Consider the following 26,214-nt stretch of genomic DNA (forward strand, 5'->3'; position numbering starts at 1 on the left):
CAATTCTACAAGGGAGTCAGAATCTGCAGGTAGACCAGCTACTCAACCCTCCATTGCCAGGAGGCTGCTAAGCTTTACTGTGCACTTCCACTGGCCAATACGGTATCCATTAACCACATGAGGTTATTCTGCACTTGAAGGGTGATTAGTCCAAACTGTAATGTGCTGAGAGTGTAAAATATACAGCAGATTTCAAAGACGTCTATGAAAAAAAGAATGTAAAATATCTCATTAATAATTTTTATATTGATAGCATGCTGAAATAATGTTTTTGGATATACTGGGTAAAATAAATTTACTATTAAAGTCAATTCCACATGTTACTTTTTATATCTCTAAATGTGGCTATTAGAAGATTTTAAATTTCATATGTGATTCACATAATATTTCTATTAGATAGCACTGCCTTGCACGCTGGGGAGGTGGAGGGATGAGGTGAAATTGTGGAGGATAATGAGGACCCTGAGGGGCATCACAACCTGCAGCTTGACCAGCCATCCACCCTTCCATTGGAGGAGGTTGCCTGACCTCCAGCAGAGAAATTGGAGTTTGTACTTTACTCCCCAGAGAGAAAGAGAGAGTCTGAAATGAGGCCATTTTGAAATGAAAGAGCTCAAGACACTTGTAATTGAAAAGTTTCCATCTTTCTTCACTACCTTGCAGGAACAGAGCTCTTAAAGAAGTTGAGATCAGTTACTATTCTTCACACATTTGGGAGTGGTGTGAGTGAATATTTGACCTAGTGCAAATTAAAGTCTTTTATAGAATTGATATCATACTTTATATAAATCTTGAACCCTCCTTTGTTTTTTTTACTATTCTGCATACATTATTCTCCCACCAACAGAAAAAAAAACTATATTGCCTCGCAAAACAGATTTAAAAAGTAATGCTGAAGTGGAATACTATTCAGCAATAAAAAGGAAAAAACTAGGGCTGGCTTGGTGGCACAGTGGTTAAGTTCTCACGTTCCGCTTTGGTGGCCTGGGGTTCACTGGTTGGGATCCCGGGTGCAGACCTACACACCGCTTGGCAAGACATGCTGTGGCAGGCGTCCTACATATAAAGTAGAGGAAGATGGGCACAGATGTTAGCTTCCTCAGCAAAACGAGGAGGATTAGCAGTAGATGTTAACTCAGGGCTAATCTTCCTCAGAAAAAAAAAAGGAAAAAATACTGATACATGCTACAACAAGGATGAGCCTCAAAAAAATATTATGCTAAGGGAAAGAACCCAGATGCATTACTTTTATACAAAATGTCCAGAAAAGGCAAATCTACTGAGACAGAAATAGGTCAGTGTCATTGGGACTGGGAGTAGGATCAGGAATTAAGGCAAATGGGCAGGGGAGATCTTTTGGGGGGGGATGGAGAGGATATAAAACTCAACCACAGCCATGGTGTACAACTGCATAAATTTCCTAAAAAACCTTTAATGGTACACTTAAAACAGGGGAATTTGTGACATATAAGTTATTCTTCAATTAAGAGGTTTTTTCAATGTTAAAAGTAGCAGTATTAGTAGCTTCCCATAAATCATGCTGAATTTTTGCACGTTTTTATGAAAAGACACAGAAAGTAGAGAAGTAGAAGAAATTGAAAACTATCAGCCACCTTGGCTTTGGCAAGCAGCCCAATATCTACCAATTTACTGTTAGCATATCAAAAATAAAATGTAAACTATTTAGAAATTAGATAATAAAAATATATTTCAAATCTTATAGAATGTGGTGAAACATATACAGAAAAAAAACCCTTATATCTAAATGAATTTATTAGAAAATAAAAGAGATTGAAAACAAAATAACTAAAGCTTTCTACCCTACAGGACAGAAAAAGCTCAGTAATATTCAGGATCATGCTTCTTTCTCTGTCTTCCCTCAAACTCCATCCCCAATGAAATGAATTATGTTTCACCTAATCTAAATACTTCATAACACCTGTCACCTCTGCAGCCCCCTGCCACCTTCTAGTTCAGACACTTTTTCTCACATGCCTCCTAAAGAAAATTTATTATCAGCTGCTTGGTCACCAGTTTCTACTTATTCCAAAATAATTTCCAAGCCTTCACTAGGAAAAAACTATGAAATCTTCTAAAGAACCTAAGAGAAGTCTTGAACTGGAGAGCTCGTCTGGAAGCATGATCCTAGATTGCAGATCAAATTTGTGTATATGTCAGCTCTCCCTAACAAAATTTCAGTGCCAAAAGTGAACAGGATTCTTTAAATGAAATTTGACAGAAGAATCACTAAGATAGTTTTGAAACGAACAATGAGTGAACACTTGTTCTATCAGATAGCAAAACAGAATAATTAAAACAGCACAGTATCGATGTAGAAATATAAATGTAGATCAGTTTTTATTTAATCTAATCAAGAGTCCATATGGACATAAAAGCATAATCAGAAGTGAAATATATAATAAAGGTGGCATTTCAAATCAGTGGGTAAGGATGAGTCATTAAATAATTGATGTTGAGATGGTTGGCTATCAATTTAGACCAAAAAGTGAAAGTCAGACACTTAGCTCATATCATTCATAAGAATAAATTCCATATGGCTAAATTTTAGAAGAAACATGGGTAATATACAGTATTTTAAAAGAATTAGGCAGGTGTGTCTGCAGGGATACCACGTATCGTTTTGAAGTTTGTGCTTTGCAAAAGTGATGCCCGACCAGGATTATAAATGGGGAATGACATCCAGCTTTGCCTCTGCTCGTCAAATTACGTGTCCTGGTTTAGAAGGGGAGTCTTATCTTTTTCTAATTTGTCTACTTCCGGTAGGGGCTCTATGCACTTTGCCACAAGGAGGGGGCAACTTTTCTAATTGGCGCAGAAACCTTATACACTGGTGGCAACCAATAAATAGTAGTTAATAATAAACAGGTTGTTGGCACATACATAAAGGCTCTTTTTACACAATGGTTGCTATAAACTGAATGTGCCCCTCCAAAATTCATATGTTGAAATCCTAAGCCCCACTGTGACCGTAGTTGGAGATGAGGCCTTTGGGAAATAATTAGGTATAGATGAGGTCATGAGAGTGGGCCTTCAGGATTGGATTAGTGCCCTTATAAGAAGAGACACCAGAGAGCTTGCTGTCTCTCTCTCCCCAGCTTATGGACAGAAAGCAGCAGTCTATAAGCCAAGAAGAGAGTTCTCACCAGAAACCAACCATGCTGGCACCTTGATCTTGAACTTCTAGCCTCCTGACCTGTGAGAAAATAATTTTCTCTTGTTTAAGCCCCCAGTCTATGGTATTTTGTTGTGGTAGCCAGAGCTAATATAACAGTATTATATTGTAAAATGCATTTTTTTTTGTTTTTTATACACATATGTATGTAGGTACACATAGATGGTATGAGTGCACAAGTATTAAACAATTGATAACAGAAAGGACTTCTAGAGAAGAGACTGCATGAGGGTAGTGATCAAGGGGCACTTCTGCTTTAACCTTAATGTTTTATTTTTTGTAAGAATGACCTCATTATTACACGTTTCATTTAAAATTTATAAAATGTGGAGCCAACCCGGTGGCATAGTGGTTAAGTTCACACGCTCCACTTTGGAGGCCCAGGGTTCGTGGGTTTGGATCCCAGGCGCGGACCTACCCACTGCTTATCAAGCCATGCTTTGGCAGTGTCCCACACACAAACTAGAGGAAGATTGGCACAGATGTTAGCTCAGGGCCAATCTTCCTCACTAAAAGAATAGTAATAAAATAAAATATATAAAATGCTTAAACATTTCAAGAAAAAATTATGTTAGAAGGTGTTTCATGTTTTAAAAAGTCAATATTAATAGCAATCACTTATATTTAATGAATTTTTACTATGTTCCAGGCAGAGTATTACATTCAATATCTCACTTAATCCTTGCAATAATCCTGTAAGGTAGATACTATTTAAGTCCTCATTGTACGGATGAAGAAACTGAAGCACAGAGAAGTTAAATAACATATCACAAGGTCACACAGCTATAAAGGATAGAGCCAGGATTCTAAGGTCAACGATCTAATTCTAGAGCCTTTCCTCTTAACCTCTATGGCATGTTGAGAAATGAAAATAGAGCATTAGAAAATTAGCAAGTTAGTGGAAATTTTGGCAAAAACAATTTCAGTAAGATGATGAGGGCAAAAGACAGACTGTAATAGACTGAGAAGGGAAACATAATAAATAAAATGAATTACTATATCTTTTTATTTTGTTGAACCACATGAAATTACTAATACTTAACCATTTTTGACCAAAAAAGTGAAATTTTCTTATGATTCAACCTAATAGATGTGCTAATTTATGAATATTATTTTCAAGAAACTTAATCTTAGAACTAAAAAATAGAAAAGGGAAATAAATAACAGAAATTTTCAAACCCTCAAAGCTGTGTGTGTGTTTTTAACAGATCTGGAAACTGTTTCAAGCTTTCTTATTCTGACATGAGAAAAATGTGCCTACAGTTAAAATATCAAACATGAGATTTGTGAATTGTATTTCAGTAGCAGAGAAAAACATTTTAACCAATCAACCCTATTTCTTAGTGTCAGGATAGTTACAAAAGAATACAACTTCTGGTTCTTGTCAGAAGTAAAAGTTACCAGCAATTTTTCCGTGTGGAAGTTCCTCTCCCTAAATCACAGAAGGAGGACTATGCTTTTATCTACAACATCATCCAAAATTTGCTGAGAATTATTTCCTGATATATTATCCTGATATTTCAACAGCCTCCCCTACTGACTTCCCACTGGCATGCAAGCGCTGGAATCATAGTTATCTGAATCTATAACATTTCACATGAGTGAACATCCAGATCACAGAGCCTTGAAAGTTGATAGCTCACTTAGCCCTCCAAAGTTATCAGGTCCAGTTTTACAAAGGACGAAATAGAGCCTTGTTGAGGTTAAATGAATGACTTTTCCCCAGGTCATACGCTCTGCAAGGAATATTTAAGACTAAAATCTTGGTCTCCTGGTTCCTAGGCCTTAGAACTCTTTTCACTATATTATAAATGCCTATTTTTTCCCTGTTATGTAAGCAGATTAATCTGATTTTCCTTTTCTTCTTTTCAACTGGAGTTCTGAGTCAGCTGATCTTGATAATTATTGGGACAGGAAGAAAAGACTGAAATAGCTCTGTAGTCAAAGAAACCCCCTGGCTGTGAGGGGAGATTCCATTAGAAGAATGTCGCCCAGACGCTGGGACCTCACGTCTCTTCAGTTTTTCCCACTCCCTTTAATTCCTGGGGCTCTTTTTTGTTTCCCCAGCAGAGTTTCAGATGATCGATTGGACCAGCCTTTCGGCCCCCACCTTGCCTTGCCCTTTAGTACTGAGCTGTGTGTGGGTTTTCGTCTCTGACCCATGGTATGACCTGTCTTCTGGAATCCACTTATATCTTGGGTTGTGCTTGTTTAACTGCTTTCTCACTGGCTGTTTTGACTCTTAGCTTTGAGCCCTGGTTTTGCTACATTCTCAGTTTTCTCCATAACACATTAAACTCAACTCTAAAATCCCTAGATACCTGGAAAATAATGTGAATTTCCTCCGGAAAATCCTTAGACTTGCCTGGCATCTCTGTGGAACTCCAGATTCACTTTGCAGGCTTGGTGAGTGGAGTTTAGGATACTGTCCAATGGGTCACAAAGGAAGCTTTCTACATACAAATAAACCTCGTTGTATAAAATAGTTATGTCCTCCAGAGTTATGTATAAGTCTAAGGAAATTTTTTAGAGCAGTTTTAGGTTTACAGCAAAATTGAATGGAAAGTACAGAGAGTTCCAGGTAATGGTTTTTACATTGACTAACTGTAATGGAAACTTATTGTGATTTATGTTATGAAGTGAAAGATTTATCCTTAATTTATCTTTCGTGAAAATCCAAACAGGAGCTAGCTAAACTAATTAACTATGCCAGTTACCAATGTATTGTCTCTCAGCTCCAAATACACCCTTCATTGTCTGCTCTATGAAAATGGAGATGGCCCTGTCATTGTTTCTCCCTTGCAGCTGGCACAATGTTAAGCTATGTCAGAAAAGGGGGCTAGAGGGACACTGAAGAAGGATGGGGCTTTCTTTCCTGGTTCCAGTGTTTACCCCTTCTTGCTCCTGCCACATGGCTGCCAGCAGCATGTGTGGGGGACACACAGTGGCACTTGTGCCCATGGAGTTCCAATGGCATCAAATTTCAGAGACACTCTTTTGGTCTGATTCCCACTGAATCTTGCAAGCATCCCAAAGGTCGACTTCCAGCTTTGGCCTCCTGCACCCAAAGTGTTTCCTGTTTGCCTGGTGACTATGAAAAAGTGCTGGTTGCACCATCCCAGAAGCTCTCCACCATGCGGCGGGCCACAACCACACCTTCTACACTGAGGTCTGAAGCCCAACTATGGGGGAGGGGAGGTGTCCCAGTTCCCAACTTGTTTCCTCCATGGGAACCCTCCTTCAGCCCTGGGGTATTCTTTAAACTTCTCTTTATCCCTTTATATAACAGAGAATTTCAGTCAGAATTAATAATTTTTAAAGTTTTCCTTTTCAAATTACTTAGTTTTCTCTGCCTCCTCATTGACCCTGAGTGATACAGTAACCTTGGAAAAATAATTCTAATTTCTCAGGGTCCTCAGTGTGCTCATTCATAAAATGAGAAGACTGGGTTAGTTGATTTCCCTGCTCATCTGAATGATGGTTTCCTCCTTCTGGGTCAAAATATGAAGTCACAGCAGCTGCCAGGATCATTTCAGGCACACAGTGGACAATCAGATACTATGAAATCCTCTGTGAGGGTTTAATGTGGGAAGCTATCTAAGGAACAAAATGCAAAACTAGAGATTCATATATGAATATGAGAATTTAAAATATAAGTATCATTTTATCCATTTGTGAATACAAATATTGGAAGGATACATTAAGTGTAGAAAAAGGCTCCCTCTGATATTGTTTATCTCAACATTCTACAGAAGACTCTGTTTACCACCTCTATTACCACACGATTTAAATTTTTCTTTTACCTTTCTCTGTCTTTTACTGACTGTTCAGCCATTAATTTCTTCAGTTCTTCTAGACGCCGAAGATCTCTCATTTCCATTTCTTGCCACTTCTCTTCTTTCTTAGCCCAGTATTTTCTTATCTATTGGATAAATGTTACACAAAATTTAAATTAACAACAGATATGTAGAAAGGGTGAGAAAAGTTATAACAACATTATCCATTGGTTCATATGGCAAAGATTGAATTTAAATGGCACTTCATCTTTTTCATGTCTTAGATCTGCTTTCAACGTATAAGCAACAGAAAAAATAAATTAAAACATGAAGGTACATGCCCTGAGAAACTGCATGGTTTAACAATTTCTGAGGTAGAAATGTAACTTGTGCTGAGACTTAAGGTTTTAACCTATGGCTAACATAATCGACTTTCAGGGAGCCACAATAAAGGCATGCTGTTGTCTCTAAAGTATATGATCTACCTGTTACTCAGGAATATTTTTATCCCCTTATGGTAATGCAGCCTTTAACAAATATAGCATTAAACCTATTTTTACTTTAAAAGCATGAGTTTATTTATGCTAATGGACAGCAGGGTGTTGAAAGCTTTATGCTTCTGTGGAAGTGGCAGGAGATAGGTGGGAGGAAGGAGGAAAAGAAACAATTAGCAGGGTTGTGATATATAGTAGTTCTGACTTATGTGGTAAAATAAAGAGCAAATTGATCAAGCTCAGAAAGGTGAAAGAGTTGTTCTTACTAGGCCTATTTCACTTCCCGCCTCTGGAAACGGAGGCAGAATGAGAAAACCAGAAGTACATATATGCCATTTTCAGGGGGCTGAAACCATTTTTTAGGGTTCCCCTAGTGATGGGGCCATTGAAGTTAATGTTTATTTGACAGTGGCCCATTCAACCACCCTTCTCTGCCATGTTGTGTCTGGGTCAAGAGACGGGATCTTGCTGGTAAAAAACAGAGTAGAGTACCTCAATGGTGAACAATAATGAGGGACTGCCAGCAGAGGGTCTGTTGTAGAGGATGGGTTAGCCTCACCCCCAAGGTGGCATTTTCTCTTTTGAGAAGTGAGTATGAAAAGCTAAGTGGTTTCTGGACGTGCCCTAGCAACATGGTCTCTGATCCTGGGAGAACCAAAAGGAGCATCCCAAGTACTATGGCCATCGCCATAGCAACTCTGCAGCAGAGCCTGCAAAACCAGCAGCCACCATAGTGACATCCATCAACCGCTTAATGAACAACTGGATGAGCTCAAGGTAAAATGATTCCGCTCCAGAAATGACTGAGATCTCAATTTAGGGAGAACAGATATGAAGCAGGAAAGGCAGCAGCACCAAAGACAGAGAGTAAAAGAGAGTAGGAGAGAGAAAGGAAACCCTGACAGACAAAGTGTATTTCAGAGTCCTAACAGATAAATGCCAGGCATTCTGTTAGTACCAGATATGGAAATGTTCACAGTGATTAGGTTCTCTCTCTCTGGGGTTTATAAGTGATCTTTATTTTATTCTTTTCTACGTTATCTTATTTTTTGAAATGAATGTATATTTCTTTCATAATCAGAGAAAATAAAGCTACTTCTAAACTAAATTTTGAAAAAGAAGAGATATTGGACTAAAGAGCATTTTTCTCTGGCTTCCAACAGACCAACGATGTTTGCTTACCCCCAGCATCGGCCTTGGAGGGAAGTCAGCAGTCCTTTTGCTGACAATTCCTTGACAAGTGGACCAACCCCAGGCTGCTGGTATCTTCAGATTGCTGACATTTGGTGCACTGTCCTGTGCAGACCCTAGAAGTGTGTCACCCCTGAGGCGTTTTGGCATCTCAGAAACAATTATTTCCATTCTTGACTCTCTGGTGTTCTCAGTCATTGCTGCAGTCTGAGTTTCTCCCTTTCTCTCTCTCTCATAATTTACTCCTGCCCAATGCTTTCTCCTGGACCTTCAGAAACCTCTGTGTCATCATACAAAAAATCCGCTACAACTTCAGCCCTCAGAATGCTACTTCATTGTTTTGACTGAAATTCTTTTAAGTGAAAGTTGCTCATCTTCTAATGCCCTATGGACCAGGCCACTAAGGAATGGTTTGGGCATTTTCCTCCTTGTTAATTGCTACTTTCAGACCATGATGATATCCCTGTCATGTACAATGCCTTCTTCATTTGATGTTTACACTATCTGGCTATATCATATTTACCTCTACCTGTCCTTAACACTGGCATGTGTGAATTTCCAAGTCACTCTCAAATATTCATCAAGAATTCAGATATCCAAGTCACAGCCGCACAGGAGTTGTTGTCCAAAACGACTCCTTCCACCTTCCTAGGCAACTTCAGCATCTGTCTGAACGCCCCTCCAACCTGCTAATCTCACAGTTCCATGACTTCCTCCATTTCGTGAGCCGCTTCCTCCTCCAGGACTCTATTATCATTGAGAACAGTTCCAATTCTGGAATCTTCAACTATAGTCATCGATTTTATGAACAGAACCTACCCTCTCTTTCCTCATCATCCTTTGTGTTCTGGTTGCATAATTTTATTCCTCTAAGACAGCCCGCATCACAAGGCTTTGCTAATTAGTATACTTGTTTCCCTCTCCCACTAGACTGCAGAAACTGTGATTTATTTATTTTGTTGCTTCCAACAGCAACTAAAGTATCTTGAACATAGTACATACCTAATAAACATTTGATTGATGAATGAATCACACAACTGTAGAAACTGGTATCAAGTTTATGATTTCAACAGAATCTTCGTTGACAATCAGCATTTCTTTTATGAATACCCGGTCAATGCCTCTCAATTTCTCATGGTGGTATTCCAAAATCTGTTCACTATGTTAAGCTCCATAACTGCCACTACTTCTTCACTTTTATCAGAGGAAATGGAAACTCTAAAAGATATTTTCCTTGATGTCCTGCACCACAGAGGAAGAGATGCCCTTCCTTCCGTCCAAGACTTATCCCTCATCTGGGTTCCCAATCCTGCTCCCCAATTCCATCTTCTCCATTACCTCACTCCATCATCTACCCCTGTCCACCCTGTACCTTCACCTCTTGGTCTTTATTGCTTCCTTCTCCTCACATGGAACTCTACACAAATACCACCCATTAACAAAAATTTAAAAGGACTTTCTTTAGACCCCCAAGACTGTAGCATCACACCCTTCATTGTTCTGTTTTCAGTCACATATCTCAGAATACTTACTGCTCTCCAATTTCACATCTTCCATTTGACTCCTCACCCATGGCATTCCTATCTCTGCCTTCCATTCCAAATTCACTGCTTTCACCAGTGACTTCCAAACAATCAAACTAAACAATTCTTTTCAACCCTGGCAACCCTGGTTTTACATAATGTTTCTGTGCATTTGATTCTATCAACCCTTATCTATAGTCCTAAGACATTATTGACTTTGGAATTCATTTATTCAACAAATATTTATTGAGCATATGCATTAAGCCAGATACTGTGCTATGTACTTGGGATACAGTGCTTAAAGAGAAATAAAGCCTCTACTTCACGAAACTGGGACTTTCTAAAAAGAGAAAGTTCATAAACAAGTAAATGAATAAACAGAATACTACATGTTAAGTTCTAAGAAGGAAATAAGTATGGTGATGGTGATGATTTAGAAAAATTTGGTTAGCACTATTAAAAGGCACTTTTTTTAATGACATTTGGATCAAAACTTGAAAGATGAGAGTGAGACAACCGTGGGAAGAGATGAAGGGAGATCACTGCAGGAAGTGGGAGCATTAGGTAAAATGACATTGAGTGGGAAAGACCTCGCACATGTTCAGAATTGGGAAGAAGCCAGGGCTACTGGAGCAGGTGGTGTGAGTTAAGACAGAGAGGGGCAAGCTGGATGTGGGCTAGACGATTAGGCAAAGATGTAGTTCCAGAAAGAAGGAAAAGCTATTGAAGAGTTTAAACCAGGGAGTAACATGATCTGACTTATATTTTTAAAAGATAGCTCTGGCTCTTGAGTAAAGAATGGATAGTAAAGGAGCAAAGGAGAAACAGGGGGACCAGATAGAAGAATAAGGCAAAAATGATCACTTGGACTCAGAAAGTGAAGTGTTCAGATCTGAGATGTGCTTTTGAGTAGAGTCAGAGTGCTCATTGAGGGATTAGATATGGAGGTCGAAGGGAAAAGGAATCAAGAATGATTCCTAGGTTTTTGCTAGAGCAACTGGTTGGATGATGGTACCATAATTGAGACAGAAGATTGGAAGATTAGCAAACTTGGAAAAGAAAGACAATGGAACTGAGTATTGAACATTAAACAGTTGACGTGACTGTAAGAACTTTAATGGACATTCCAAATAAACATCTGGTACAGATGGGTGGCTCAAGGGAGAATTCAGGGATAGAGGTCTAAATTAAGAAGATATGCACTTAAAATGGCTATAATTGACAAGAAATAACAAGTGTTGGAGAGGATGTGGAGTAAAGGGAAACTTTACACTGCTGGTGGGAATGTAAACTTGTGTAGCCATTATGGAAAACAGTTTTGAGATTCCTCAGAAAATTAAGAATAGAACTACCATATGATCCAGCTATTCCACTGCTGGGTATTTATCCAAAGAACATGAGACACTAATTTGAAAAGATATTTGCACCCCTATGTTCAGTGCAGCATTATTCACAATAGGCAAGACTTGGAAACAACCTAAGCACCCGTCAATGGATGAATGGATAAAGAAGATGTGGTCTATATATACACAATGGAATACTACTCAGCCATAAAAAAGGTGAAATCTTGCTATTTGCAACAACATGCATAGATCTTGAGGATATTATGCTAAGCGAACTAAGTCAGACAGAGAAAGCCAAATACCATATGATTTCACTCATAAGTGGAAGATAAAAACGACAACAACAAACAAACAAATACATAGATACAGAGATTAGGTTGGTTTACCAGAGGGGAAGAGGAGATGGGGGAGGGAGAAAGGAGTAAAAGGGCATGTGTGTATGATGACGGATGGTAATGAATCTTTGGGTGATGAACATGATGTAGTCTTCACAGAAATTGAAACATAATGATGTACACCTGAAATTTATACAATGTTGTAAACCAATATTACCTCAATAAAAAAATAAATAAACTTAAAAAAAAATGGTACTTGATGCCAAAGGACTGGATGAGATCTCTTGGGTGAGAACATAAATAGAAGACAGAAGGTGGCCATGCACTTTCATGTTTCTCTGCCTTTTGTACAGTTTTCTTAAGTAGCATGACTTCCTTTCCCTCCTCCACCTGTCAATTTTACTCTACCTTTAAGACCAGAACAAATGCCATCTCCTCCTTGAAGTTTCCCGTGACCTCTCCAGGAAAAATATTAGCTCCATCCTTGGCACACCAATGACCCTTGATTAAAGTTTACTACCCTCCTTTATTTGTCCTGCCTTGATTCTTTTTCATGAGGCTCTGCCACTGGATTGCTACTGATATATCTGGGCATTTACTACATGCCTGGCATGCTCTGCCCTATCTCATTGCTTGCTAAATCCCTCATGTCTACCCTTTAAGACTCAATTTTAGCACTGCTTTCTCAGCCTTCCTCCCTCTCCCTCTCCTCCAGACATAGCTAGGTGTACCTTCTAAGGCACTATTTATATATCCTTAGCATAGCTCTTTCCATATTGATCTGCATCATTCTTCTTTGTATCCCTAGTACCTTGTATTAAATCTCACACATAACAGAGCTTAATTGATCATCATTAGGTGAGTGGAAGCTTCTTCTGATCTCTGGTCCGAGAATAATAAAGTTGTGGATGGGATTCAGGCCAGTAGTTTTATTTGCAAGGATGGTAAAGTTTGGACTAAGTACTTCCCTAAGGACATTTCCATTCACTTTTCATCAATTAATAGGAGCAGGAAGTGTGTGTCAAGAATTATTGACTTTGCAAGCCTCAAACTAAAGTTAAGTCTAAGGGTGTGTAACTAGCCCTTTGGGACATTTGTTCAGACAGATTTTAAACACACTGCTTTTCAGACTTTTTGAGTGATCCTTATAATATTTCAATAACAGGGGAATCAGAAAGTTAGTGCACGTGTAGGAGTTGAATTTAAATCTTGTCTCTTGACTTTCAGATGAGGTTTCTAGAAAAAGTTTCCTTCTCTAAAAGACAAAACAGGCTCACATTATCCCCCATCTCTTCTTACTATCTCTGACTTGTATTAGATGTTCCTCTTTCATCATTCCACATCTTGTTCATTTTCATAAAGTTGTCGATAAAAGTGTAAATAAACTGAAGAAACTATTCTTTATAGAGATTTATTAGCCAAAATATGCTATCTTTTCAGAGGGTTTAAGATCATTTTTATATCCCACCTTACTTTTGTAATCTTCCAAACAATTTGTTTCCAATTAAAAACTCCACTAGTAAACATGTTTATATTAGAGTACATGAGAGTTTAATTTTTAAAAACTTGGACTAATATTATAAAACCATTTAATTATACTTTTTCAGTCCTTCAGTACAAGAATTATTGTAATTCAACAAGAAACAAGAATTTCTTGTTTACACATAGAAAGCAGAATGTTAGGACTAAAGCACTGTTGTAGGAAGATAGTTTGGTCCCTGATTTCAAGCAATCTTTGCGATATTGAATCTTTAAACAAATAGACTTCTGTACCTTACTCCCAGGTTATTATTTCAAAGGCTTTAATGACTTATTCAGGAGGAGGTCATAATTCTTAACCAGATACACAAAATATGTGAAATATGAAGTTCCAGTTCTAGTCCTCATAAAGCACTGAGATAAAGCAATTTTTATTCCATTTTCTAGATTCTAATTTACTTAGCTAACTCTTTGCATCTTACAGATCTCTTTTCTACTTTTGGCCTGGAATATGCACCCCCACAAGAAAGTGGTGTTGCTACATATAAAAATATAACAAGACCTCTTAATAGAAAAGTATTCGTTGTTTCACTTTAAATTTTTTCCAGTTGTTTCGTTTGTATCAGCCTGTATCACATAAAATCACTACCAATTGAAGTATGACTCTTTTTTCCATACAATAAATTTGACAATTATCTATATTTCACCACGTAATTTTTCACATGTTTGTGTGAACTTTTAGAAGGTAAGGAACATGCCTTATACTGTAGTATTTATTTGTATCTGGTATCACACCTTGCAGCTAAGAGATGCAAGAAGTACATTAGTTAATCTAATCCAGTGAGAAACAATATGAAAAATTGCACACAATACTCTTCTTATATCAACTCATATAAATCCAAAACTATTAACAAAGCATCCAAATGGGAGCCCTTCTGGTGGCATAGAGTTAAGTTCACATGCTCCACTTTAGTGGCCTGGGGTTCGTCAGTTCGGATCCTGGCACAGACTTGTGCACCACTTATCAAGCCATGCTGTGGCAGGTGTCCCACATATAAAATAGAGGAAGTTGGGCACAGATGTCAGCTCAGGGCCAATCACCCTCAGCAAAAGGAGGAGGATTGGTGGTGGATGTTAGCTCAGGGCTAATGTGCCTCAAAAAAAAAAAAAAGGACATATGGACAATAACATTATAGGGACAATAACGTTAGACCATAGACAGTCAGAAGGCCAATTCATTCAGTCAAGTGGGGTATGTCGAGGTGCATTTAATCCCAACAGAAGATGAGGATATAGTACTTTTCTAAGTTAAACTGTCCATGGGAGCCAGATCGAAGGTTTTTTGTGCTAAAGATGGACACTTAGTCACTTCCATCCTCAAAACATTTCAGCCAACGTTCTCTCCTATATTTATGGTATAGAGATCTCTGTAGGCTTCAACCCAGGACTTGCTGAAGCTTCTGAACAAAAGTTTCGCTCCAAAAGAGCTTCTTTGCAGGGCATTCTTTATGCAAAGTTGAGAAAACGCTCTACATGTGTAAGAAATAAAAGCTAGGTCTTTGGTTTTCAGAATAGAAAGTCAACTTTGCCACCATCCTGCCTGGTTTTTTGAATTTAAAGGCTCTGCTTTGGGCCCACAATTCAGATCATTTGTATTTCAGCTACTTATCAGTGTCCTAAACTTGAACATTTTTGCCACCAATTTCCAACCTGACAAACAAGCACATCTAGCTCAAGCAAAAGAGTAAGTTGTCATACTCTTTCTGAAGAATGACTAAGAAAATAGCTAGCAAAAGCCTTAAGAATTAAGAAATAAAGTTTAAGAATTAATAGGCAGGGACATATGCAAAGATTTGTATATAGGCATGTTCATTATAGCCTTAAAAGGGTGAACAACTGGAAATAATATAACACCCTAAAATAAGAAATTGGTTAAATGCAATGTTTCACATAATGAAACAGTATGAAAACACTAAAAACTGTATGGTAGAAAAACATGGGAAAATATACAAGATATATTGATAAATGGAGAAAAATAAGGTTAAAAATAATACATGCAGTATGATTCTAGTTAGGCCAAAGTCCTTGTATATATAGAAAAAAGAATATAAGGGCATTGTTAATAATTTTCCTCTGGTAGTGGTTTAGGACTTGGGGTAATTTTTATTGTATTTGTTGTGCTTGTTTGTATTTTCCAAACTATCTGCAATGGGCATAAAATACTGCATAATTACAAAAGTATGTTTTTTAAAATTCAGGACAAGAAAAATCAGTATTTAGAAGGAACATCAATGGACATGACTATTACTCATTCCTGAAGTTTTCATATTCTATTCCTGTATCAAGTCAGATGACAAGAATACTGCGTATCCCTGAATATAATATTTCCGCCTTTTATCACCCTGCATGCGGCCTCACTTTCATGTTCTATAGAAAAGTTTCATGGAACCGTGATTTAATTTTATGCCATAGGCCTTACAAAGGTTGATGCAATATCATATCAGAATTGATTTAGAGTCTTCTGTAAAACTTCTACTGAAAATACTACCCACTTGGTGGTTTGCCTGCCTCCCCCCAGTACATACTGCCAGCTCCTGATTTGCTGGGATGTTGTCTATTATTAGCAAATAAGAGCTAAATGCTTCCTTTTAACTTTAATCATGTTCAATCACAGCACTCCTTTTTAGTCTTGGTTTGCTGACATAACTATATTCCCATCCTCTTAATTTTTTGTCTCTTATTCTCTTACTGATTTCCTATTTTAATGATTCCTAATAGGAAACAGATGGCATACTCAAAATTAGGATAAATCCAGAAGAATGTAATAAGGGGACAATTGACAAAGAAGGGTTGGAATGCAGGGCAATCACAAGGGACCGTGCAATAGCTGGGCTGCTTTACCACCTGTAGACAAGAGCCAGAGAAGTCTGTGTGGTAAGGGCCACCTGACAGGGGCTGAGACCTTGGGTGGAGGACACAGCTGGTCAACACAACTCTGCAGGGCAGGGAGCTGGAGGAACAACTCTCCCAACCTCACTCTTCTCCGTCATGCTCATCTCTGGTGTTCTACTTTGAAGCCAGAGGGCAAGGGAGCCATATAGGACACCTCTCTGGGCCACAGAAGAGAATGAAGAGTAGATATGACCCAAAGGCAGGATATCCAGCACAAGAGAATTAATGCTTTTTATTATAAATTGTTTGGAAGTAGGTGACGTCTATATGCATAAATAAATAACATGAATCTCTCTTAGGTGATGTTGACTTTGGCCACTTATGTGAGCATCTTTCCACAGCAGAGCTGCCTACTCAAATTGGTAATAGCTATTTTCTGCCGTGATGTAGCCTTATGTCCTTATAACATGATGAGCCAAGAAAGTATTCTGGGGTAAACACATTAGTTATCTCCCTCTTAATTGAAATGCCAGGTGGATTAAAAAATAACTGCCATGTCTTCTTTAGGAGTAAGGTCTATTTTCAGGATGAGTGTTGAAATATTACATAATGATCGTGTCATATGTTGATATTGCTAAAATGAATTTGTCTGTAATCTTGTTTAATTTCTCTCTTTTCTCTATTCATTAAGAAGGGAGTATATATCCTGACGATGTTGTATTTCACAGCCTGAAGTGTCAGGGAGAGTGAAAAGTGAAAAGTAATCAAACCTCAGAGGTATTCAATCATGACTTCTCAGCGCTGAGGTGATTTTAGCAATCATTTAATCCAAACACCTCATTTTACAATTGAGGAGACAAAATCCCATAGAGCCTACATAACTTTCCCAAGGTCACCCACCCTGTTTATTTTTAAAGATTGGCACCTGAGCTAACATCTGTTGCCAATCTTTTTTTTTCTTCTTCTTCTTCTCCCCAAAGCCCCCAAGTACATAGTTGTATATTCTAGCTGTAGGTCCTTCTGGTTGTACTATGTACAACGCCCCCTCAGCGTGGCCTGAAGAGGGGTGCCACGTCCATGCCCAGGATTCAAACCGGTAAAACCCTGGGCCATGGAAGCAGAATGGCGAACTTAACCACTCCGCCATGGAGCCAGCCCCTCACCCACCTTTTTAGGGCCTCCTAGTTGGCATTTTCCTCTATACCTCAACATCAAAGTATAGTTGTATACTGCTTGTTCATTAAATTCATTCATTCAACCAACATTTATTGAGTAACGTGTGCACTGGAGGTAAAACAATGGAGAAAATAGACAAATCATCTTTTTTTATGGGGCTTACATTTTAGAAGAAGAAGAGAAGACAGTCAATAAGTAAATAGATAGATGTCAGGGGGATGATGAAAAAATAAAGTAGGGTAAATGGACAGAGTGATAGGGAAGGAAGATGCTATTTTAAGCTTGGTAATCAAGAACGAACATTCTCTCTGATAAGATGACATTTGAGTGGGACCCTGAGTGAAGTGAGAGAGTGAGTTATGCAGACATCTGGGAGAGAGTATTCCAGGCAGAGGCAACAGCCCGTGCAAAAGGCTAAGGGGACGTGTGCTGGGTGTTTGAGGAGGAGGAAGGAGGCAGTTATGGCTGGAGCAGGATGAGCAAGGGCAAAAGTGATAGGATGTGAGATCCTATAGATACTGAGTGCAGTGCAGGGAGTGACATATTCTGACATGACTTTTAAAAACATCACTCTGACAGCTGCGTGGAAAATAGACTGGAGGGAGGGGATGGAAAAGGAGGAGGCAGAGAGATTGCCTAGAGATTAAAAGGTTATTATAATAGTTCTGATTTGAAAGGTAGAGCCTTCTATTCAGGACAACAGGTAAGGGTGTGGGTATGGGGTGTGAGGGGGAAAACTAAGAGTCAAAGATGATAAAGCTTTTGGCCTGAGCATGGGGAGAATAGGTTTCCGTTTGTTAAGAAAAGGAATACTGGGGAAGGAGTAGCTTTGGAGAGAAAAACAATACATTTTGGGTGTATTAGATTTGAGGCAGTGGGATGTGTGAGTTTGCAGCTCAAGAGAGAGGTCTAGAGAGAAATATTAATTGGTATTAGTCAGCATATAAATGGCATATAAATTATATTAGATAGTTTGAAATCACCTGAAAAGTATTCATACTTAGAGGCCTGAGTACTTAGAGGGCACTCCAAGGCTCAGAAGTTAGAATGACAAGGAGGATCCATCCAAGTTTATGGAGAAGAAGAAACCAGTGAGGTAAAAGAACAAAGAGAAAATGGCTTCCTAGTGGCCGAGAATCAGAGATTTCCAAGGAGAAGGCAGTGATCCCTTCCATCTTAATATTTCAAATAATGCAAGGACTGAGAAGTGAGCCCTGGAATTAGAAACTTGGAGATCAACAATGACCTTGACAAGCACAGCTTCGTAGGAGTGAGGGACAAACGGCTCAAGAGAGAATGGGTGGAAGGAAGTTGGAGACAGTGTGTGTAGGTTATAGAGTTGTGTGATTTTGTTAAGGCAGGGGATGTGGGGTCAGTGGAGAGTATTTTGTTAAATAGAGTCATAATGTTATATTTGTAGGTTAACAGGAAAGATCTAGAAGAAAAGAGGGAAATGATGGTGGGAGAGAGATTGGGAGGGACTTGAGTAGGAGTGAGAGAATAGGATTCAGGGCATAAATGAAGGGGTCAGCCCTAGACAGGAGCACAGACACTTCATGCTCGTAAAAGGAGGGAAGCTGGGTGATGGGTACAGATTCTGAGAGGCTGGTAAATGTGATGTTGGAAGCCTGTCAAAATTCTCTTCTTTTGAAATAAGATGTCAATAGATAAAAAATCATATCAAAATCATTAATATTTTCTTCAGTCTACTTAATAAAAGAACAGCACCAAGGAGGCAAAGTGTTTTTTTACCCATTCATAACACACATCTTCTATTTGACACTTGAATTGTGATCAAACTATAATGGTATAACGGTCTAGTTTCCTGTAAAGTGTTTAGTCATAGTTGTTCATGAACCCAGAGAGAGAAATCCTGAAAGAATATTAAGAAGATTAAGGAGACAGACACAGTGAAACTGTGTGCACTTGGAGAACTAAAAAGAAATACTCCTAGTGAGACTACTAAAGAGTTTTTAAACGATCAATTACCCATCTATTTAACAGTTCTAAGTAAACTAGGACAGGACCAAAGCCATGACTATGACCCCAAAGCAAATAGTTTGAAACCCAGTTTTCTCAAAATTGATTAATCACAAAATTTACAGCAAACCGCAGTCAAAATGATGGGCAGCATAGCAGAGTGTTTAAAATCATGAACTGTGGAGTTAGATCTCCTGGATTCAAATCTAACTGCACCTCTTAATGGCGATAGGATGTTGGGGAAATTATGTCCCCTCTATGAGTCTTAGTTTCTTCACTTATAAAATGAAGATCATATTAGCACCTACCCCTTAGGGTGATTAAGAAGATTAAATGAACATAGAATACTGCCTTGAACGTTCCAAGCACCGTAAAGGTGTCTGTTAAGTAAACCAAATCACCATGAATAATCATGACCTAGCCAGAAAATATAGCCAAAAGTTGACACCTGGAGTTAATTTTTAAGACATTTCTTCTAAAACTGCCTATTGGAAAATCTTCTACAGAAAAACAAATACACCTGGCTCTTGATCATCCCGCCTTTTTTTTTTTTCCATCCGACTTTTTCTCAAAACTGTGTCCTGACAAAGAGTAAGAGATTCCATCATCAGTTTTTCCACTTTTTAAAAAAAAGTCCTAATGGAAATTTTCACTTTTAAAAGACAGCTGAAACCGGAAAAGTGAGCTTCTTGGCCTACCATCCTGCCTTTCTGACGCCTCTGGACTCATATGCTGAGAACTGACTCTACCTTGTCTCATATTACAAGGTTAGAATCAGTTAATTAATAAGCTTATGTTAATGTTCATTTCTGAATTTTAATAACAAAACAAGGAACTTATGAATATCTTTAAATGATATGATTCTTGATTTATTTCTTTTGGATAATTAAAACTCCCATACTACATTAATTTCATTACTCATACAATATTATTCAGAGGACTGATATTAAATAAAGTCTGAACACTTAGTTTATTTTGGAGTCATTTCTACATAAAACATACATTAACTATCTTCTCCTCTTGACCATTATAACATCCTGATAGTTAATTTTCCCATTAGGTTTTGTAGCTCCCATGTTTGAGGTATTTTGTCAGATTCCCAAATAAAAAGGACTAATAATTAAAAGAAAAACACCTCCTCCAACTTTGACCGCAAGATCTCATTTCTAGGAGTTAGTAATCGAGAGAAGCACAAAACCGAGGGTAGGAAGTAGTTCAACACATTGGTCCTCAGCCAGATGGGGATGCTTTGGCTCTAGTGGCAGGTGGTTCCTTTGCAAAAAGGATGTTTGCAGTGAGAGGTTTGGCTGGGTGGGTGTTAGAGCAGAGGTCAAACTGGTGTTCAGAGAGGTTCAAAGACATGTTTTCAGAGTCCAAGGGGTCTATGAGAGTTCTTGTATTCCATAATCTCCATTTGAGGAAAATGTAAAAAAGTGCTGTAAGCCAATTTTGGGTCACCTGAATGTCACTGCATTAAGGAGGGCTGTCACAGTGTTTCTGTTTGTGTTCACAATTCAGTTGGTCCCCAGTGACATATTACATAAACTGATGATATATTTATCGTGAGTTATTTTAGACTAAGTGGAATCCGGATAGACCAATCTCTCTCTCTCTTTGACACACACACATGCACACCTTTAGATTACTCAAGATTAAGAAGGAGCAGCATGAGGGAAAAGGACCTGAAAGAAATGGAGGATCTGAACCAGAAGGCGCCATCTCTAAGGGGCCTCTGCCAGGGGATGTTTTCCAAGCAGGGCTTTGATTTTAAAGGCCCTTTTCGCCACTACCTAAATCCCCAAGATCTCTGTCCCCCTCCCTCTGCAACAGCAGAGCATTCACTGAAAATGAAAGGCAATCAGTCACAGGCATTTGAAGGAAATTGCAGAGGACAGGTCCATATCCTGCAGTTCCTGTGGTGCACAGACGCATACAATAGCAATTAACGGCCCAAGCAAAAAAAAAATTAATAGAAAGAGAGTTGATGAACCCTATTTAAGTCAGCAGGGCAAAATGTTTATACTCTAAGGCCTGAACTTTGATCATTTGTGGCAAAGCTAATAACTTTTATCGGCATAAGAGCATTCACACTAGGAAGCAATCAGATCAGCATGGGCCAGTGTGAGGGTAGACGCCCAAAGAATGGTTTGATGATCCAGGAGCAGGAAATAAGAGAAGAGGAGGTCTGCGCATGAATGAGGGCAAAGGCACCATCCTTGCCACCCTAAGCTAAGGCCTTCATCAGTATCACTGAGAGGGGCAAGAGAGTCATGCTGCAATTATGTGTGTATTCATACATACCCACGCATACACACATAAACACATTTGTATATCCTGTGTATATGTGCATGCATATTTAACTGACTATGTGTAGTCATGATTAATTTAACTAATTGCAAACTTTGTATAGTTCATTCCATTTTGTATTTTTAGTTTTTCTCTATTAACCCTTTTGTTCTATTTATAAAGTTTGAAGCTAAAAAAACTCCTTCTGATGGACCTTGAGGGTATTATGCTGAGTGAAATAAGTCAGATTGAGAAGGACAAATACCATATGGTTTCACTTATGTATCGAATATTAGTAAACAAACAAAACAAAACAAAAACAAACATGTAGACACAGAGAAGAGATTGGTGGTGACCAGAGGGCAAGGGGGTGGAGTGAGGGCAAAAGGGGTAAAGCAGGTCAATTGTATGGTGATGGATAGAAATTTTACTTTGGTGGTGAGCATGCTGTAGTATATATAGAAGTCGACTTACAATGTTGTCCATATGAAACTCATATAACGTTACAAACCAATGTTAGCTCAATAAAATAAATAAATAAAGCATAAGTAGTGAAAAAAAAATAGACATCATTCTGTCTTATTAGTAAAAGCTTCTACTGACCTAACCAAGAATTGCATATTATCTTTGTGGCAGAGCAGATAAATTTACAACCCTTGAAAAGAACCAGAAAAGAGGCAATTTCTGCTTGAATGTGGTGACCTCTTAGAATTGCATGAAGAACTGGTTATAATATGTTTCACATTTAAGGCACTTGGTACATATGTATTGAATAAGTGAATAAATGAACAAATGAATGATCAGCCTATTTGGACCTTTAGTGACTCCTTTGACGTTACACACACGCTTACTAGGAGCTGACACAACTATTCTATGTGTAAGGTGATGGGGAGTGAAGCGAAGCCCTCCCTGAGCCTAGATGGGTGGGTTTGATTCAGAGCTGGAAGTACTAGGAATGCCAGGTGCCTGAGCAGTTTTATCAGCCTGCTTCCTGTCAATAGAATTTGGGGGGAGGGGGCATGAACCTCCTTTCATTTCATACTCTCTCTGTCCCTTTCAGTTCAAGCTGGCAGTGTTTCTGATAAAATTTCCTCAAAAACCAAGTGGGCCTTTGTGGATTTTATGGGGATTCATCCACTAGACAAAAGCCACACCCACAGGTCTTTCTGAGACACTCCCTTCTCTCTGGGTTCTGTTGAGGTGCTGAGAGAAATTGCCCTTAAACTTCCCAGAGGCCCCATAGTTTGCGAGGATCTATGAGAAACATTCCTAATCTCTTGGAAGGATCTTTAGATGACTGAATACTCTGAACTTTTGATCTTTTTGAGGCTATAAAAAAGGGTTGTATATTCACACCCTCAGTGTTTTCTCTGTGCCGTGCTGTCAGCAACAACCTCTTACCTCTAAAGTCTTTTGCCATTTGAATATGTTGAGAATTTCCCGAAGCATCAAGTCCTGGCTCCTTTTTGTTTTACAGTTCTTCCCTCAATTTACCTCTTTTCCTTTTTACTATAAGTAGCAAAAAAAAAAAAAAACCCCAGGTGACATCTCCAACACTTTGGAAATCTTACTTCATCACATATGAAGTTCATTACTCAGGAATGTTTTCACCCAACTGCAGGACAGAATTTCCCTAGGCTTTCTGCCCCCACGTGACAATGGTCTTCCTTCCTCCAGTTTCCAATAATATGTTCATGGCTTCCTTCTGAGCCCTCACCAGCCACATCTTTAACATCTGTATTTCTACTAAGAGTTTGTTCAAGGCATTCTAGCCTATTTTCTATCATGCTCCTCAAAATTCTTCCAGCTTTTCCCCACTTCCCAATTCCAAAGCCACTTCCATACTTTTAGGTATTTGTTATGGCAGCATTTTACTCCCAGATACCAAAATCGGTATTAGTACTTTTTTTTAATTGTTGTGTAACAAATTATACAAATTTAGCAGCCAACAACTCATTTGTTAGCTCAGAATCCCATAAGTCAGAAGTCCAGCACCATGTGGCTGGCTCTCTGCTCATGACATCACAAGGCTGAAATCAAGGTGTTGACAAAACTGAACTTTCATCTGGAAGCTTTAGAGAAAAATCTGCTTCCAAGCTTATTCTTGTTTTTGGCAGAAATTCAGTTCCTTACAGTTATAGGACTATGAGTTATAGGTTCCCATTTTCTTTCTGGCTGTCAGCCAGGGACTCTGAGCTCCTAGAGGCTACCCACATTCCTCGCCACGTGACCTCCTCAATCTTCAAGCCAGCAATGGTGAGTCACATCCTTTCCATGCTTCAAATCTCTGATGACCTCTCCTGTGACCAGCCAGAGAAAACTCTCTCTTTTAAAGGGTTCATGTGATTAGGTCAAGCCCACCCAGGTAATCTCCCTTTCTGAAGGTTGTCTGTGCCATTTAATATAACCTAATCTACGGTGTTAACAGTCCTATTGGTTATACAGGGCATGCATTCTAGGAGGGGCAGGAAATCTCAGGGCCCATTTTAGAACTCTGCCTATCACAGATGTTATTCACTGGCCTCTTTAAGTCCCAACAATCCTGAAGAAGTAGGGGGTAATGTCTGGGAGTTTATTTTTTATCATTCTTCTGTGTCTACCTTTTTTCCCACTCTTAGCTCTTTACATCAGTATATATTAGATTAAGAAACACTGGAGAAGAGATTTCATGATAAATGCTCTCATAAGAACCCATAAGTTCCAACACTGAGAGAATGGCTTTGATCTGAATTGGGAAGGTCCTCTGAATTCCCTCCTAAGCACAGAGCTTCTCGAATCTTCTGAGAAGCACTGTTCCAGCCCTCTAGCCTGCATTCTGTTTCTGACAGCCTACCTTTTTTGTTTTAGACTCTTTCCCCTCTTCCCTAGTTATCTGTAGAATGAATATAATTCTGAGTATTTGCCAGGTTTCCTGAGGACAAGGGGAACCCCAAGTACCAAGGTTCTACTGAAGCCTGGGTCTACTGTATTTACTGGTGATGTCACTTGAGATAGATGATAGATTCCTGCCTAGAAACATTTCTGAGGTGGGCAAGGTCACATGACTGGTGGCGTTACTCTGACTTTCCTGATAATGTGCCCCACCCCTCAGTCATACAATGTGGGTGGTTTCAATGCTGGATTAGGAGTTGGCTAAAATTGGAAGAGAACTGTGACATGCTAGACCAAGGAGGGGATATGTCTCCTTTTTATGTGAGCCTTGCTTGAAATCTCTATTTTGGGAGCAAAGCTGAAACTACCCTTCCTTGAGTCCCATAGGACTCCAAGCATCATGCAGCAACAAAACCTCCTAAAATGCTGTGATGCAGAGCAATTTTTATGTTATTCAAGCCACCCAAAGAGTCACATCTCATGGAAGGGTGGTGCTGGGACCAATATTACATATCAGGCGTTTTAAGGTTCATCTAGCACAGTAATTTTGTTTCCTACAATAGCTTCGAGGGATAATTTAAGGAAAGGCATCATCTTTTGATTTTATCATGACAATAATTTCCAAAGTGGAGAGATGCTTCTGAAACATTACCATTATCACCTAACAGCTTATGAATCAAAATTTTCCTTCGGTCTTGAGACAAAACTATGAAACTGTGAATATTATGTTCAACTAGAGTTTTAAAGCAAGGAAGAAAAAGTGATCTAGTAACTTAAAGGTAGATTTTAAAGGAACTGGGCGCCTACCAGGGTAAATTTTGGCATTGGATACAAATTAAAACATTATTCCAGCAAAAAGACAGCACTCTTCCCTAAAAGACAAATTGCTGGGAAGAGAAATTAGGAGAAAGATGAGCTCTTGTTCAGAAATCTTAAGGTGGGGTTTTACACAGGGCATAGTTTTTCTATCTCTGTTGCTGCTCACATGAGAAGAGAAAGCCAGGCAAGGAAAACAATAAATGGGGAAACCCAGAGCACCAGCTAAGAAAACAGCCAGTCTCAAGTCAGGGGAGTTGTTTATAGGGTTTTTTTTGCCAACCTGCTATTAAACATCAAAGAACTAAAATTTGTCTTCAACATATAAAGTAGTTAGAGAGAATCTATATTTGCGGTTAATAATCTAAAGGTAGCCAGAACTTTGGTCAGTACGTCTGAGTTGACATAGAAATCTCCTTTCCCACTTTAAACATGTAGAAATTTTGGACAAACTATAACAAAACAACAATAGACAACTACACACACAGAATGCCCCTGTCCTGAAAATAAAGATGGAACTCAAAGTAAGAGTAGTGAGAGGGATTCCTGGGGAAAACTGGCCCTGAGATAGGCCGGAGGAGCTGGGGGCTGGGCCTTTAATATTAGTTGTGGGACATGTGCTCATGGGAGCTAGAACCAAGCTCCTTACAAGGCAAGAAGTCAGGTAGGACTTGTCCATACACAAAATGGAAACTAGAAATCCCATGACCACTCCCCAGGAAAGTGACAAGGGGGCTAACTTTCTGCTTGGGACGAGAGGAAGAAAGGAGTCAACTGCAGAACCCAGGCGGGTGCTGTGCATGAGTGCTAAGCCATCACCCACTCCAAGCTCACGGCAGTAGGTCCTAAGCCTCAAAGT

At 38.9% G+C, this 26,214-nt stretch overlaps 1 protein-coding gene across 9 annotated transcripts in view; it reads right to left on the reverse strand.

Moving 5' to 3' along the window:
• Nucleotides 1-26,214, reverse strand: part of CCDC148 (coiled-coil domain containing 148) — a 227,087-nt gene that overhangs the window by 46,044 nt on the left and 154,829 nt on the right. For all 9 annotated transcript variants that reach the window (XM_070507880.1, XM_070507878.1, XM_070507884.1 and 6 more), the window contains one exon: nucleotides 6,997-7,115. In XM_070507880.1, coding sequence (XP_070363981.1) covers nucleotides 6,997-7,115 — 119 coding nt within the window. The remainder of the gene's footprint in view (nucleotides 1-6,996; nucleotides 7,116-26,214) is intronic.

Source organism: Equus asinus, chromosome 4, assembly GCF_041296235.1.
Source record: "Equus asinus isolate D_3611 breed Donkey chromosome 4, EquAss-T2T_v2, whole genome shotgun sequence".
NCBI classification, from domain to species: domain Eukaryota; kingdom Metazoa; phylum Chordata; class Mammalia; order Perissodactyla; family Equidae; genus Equus; species Equus asinus.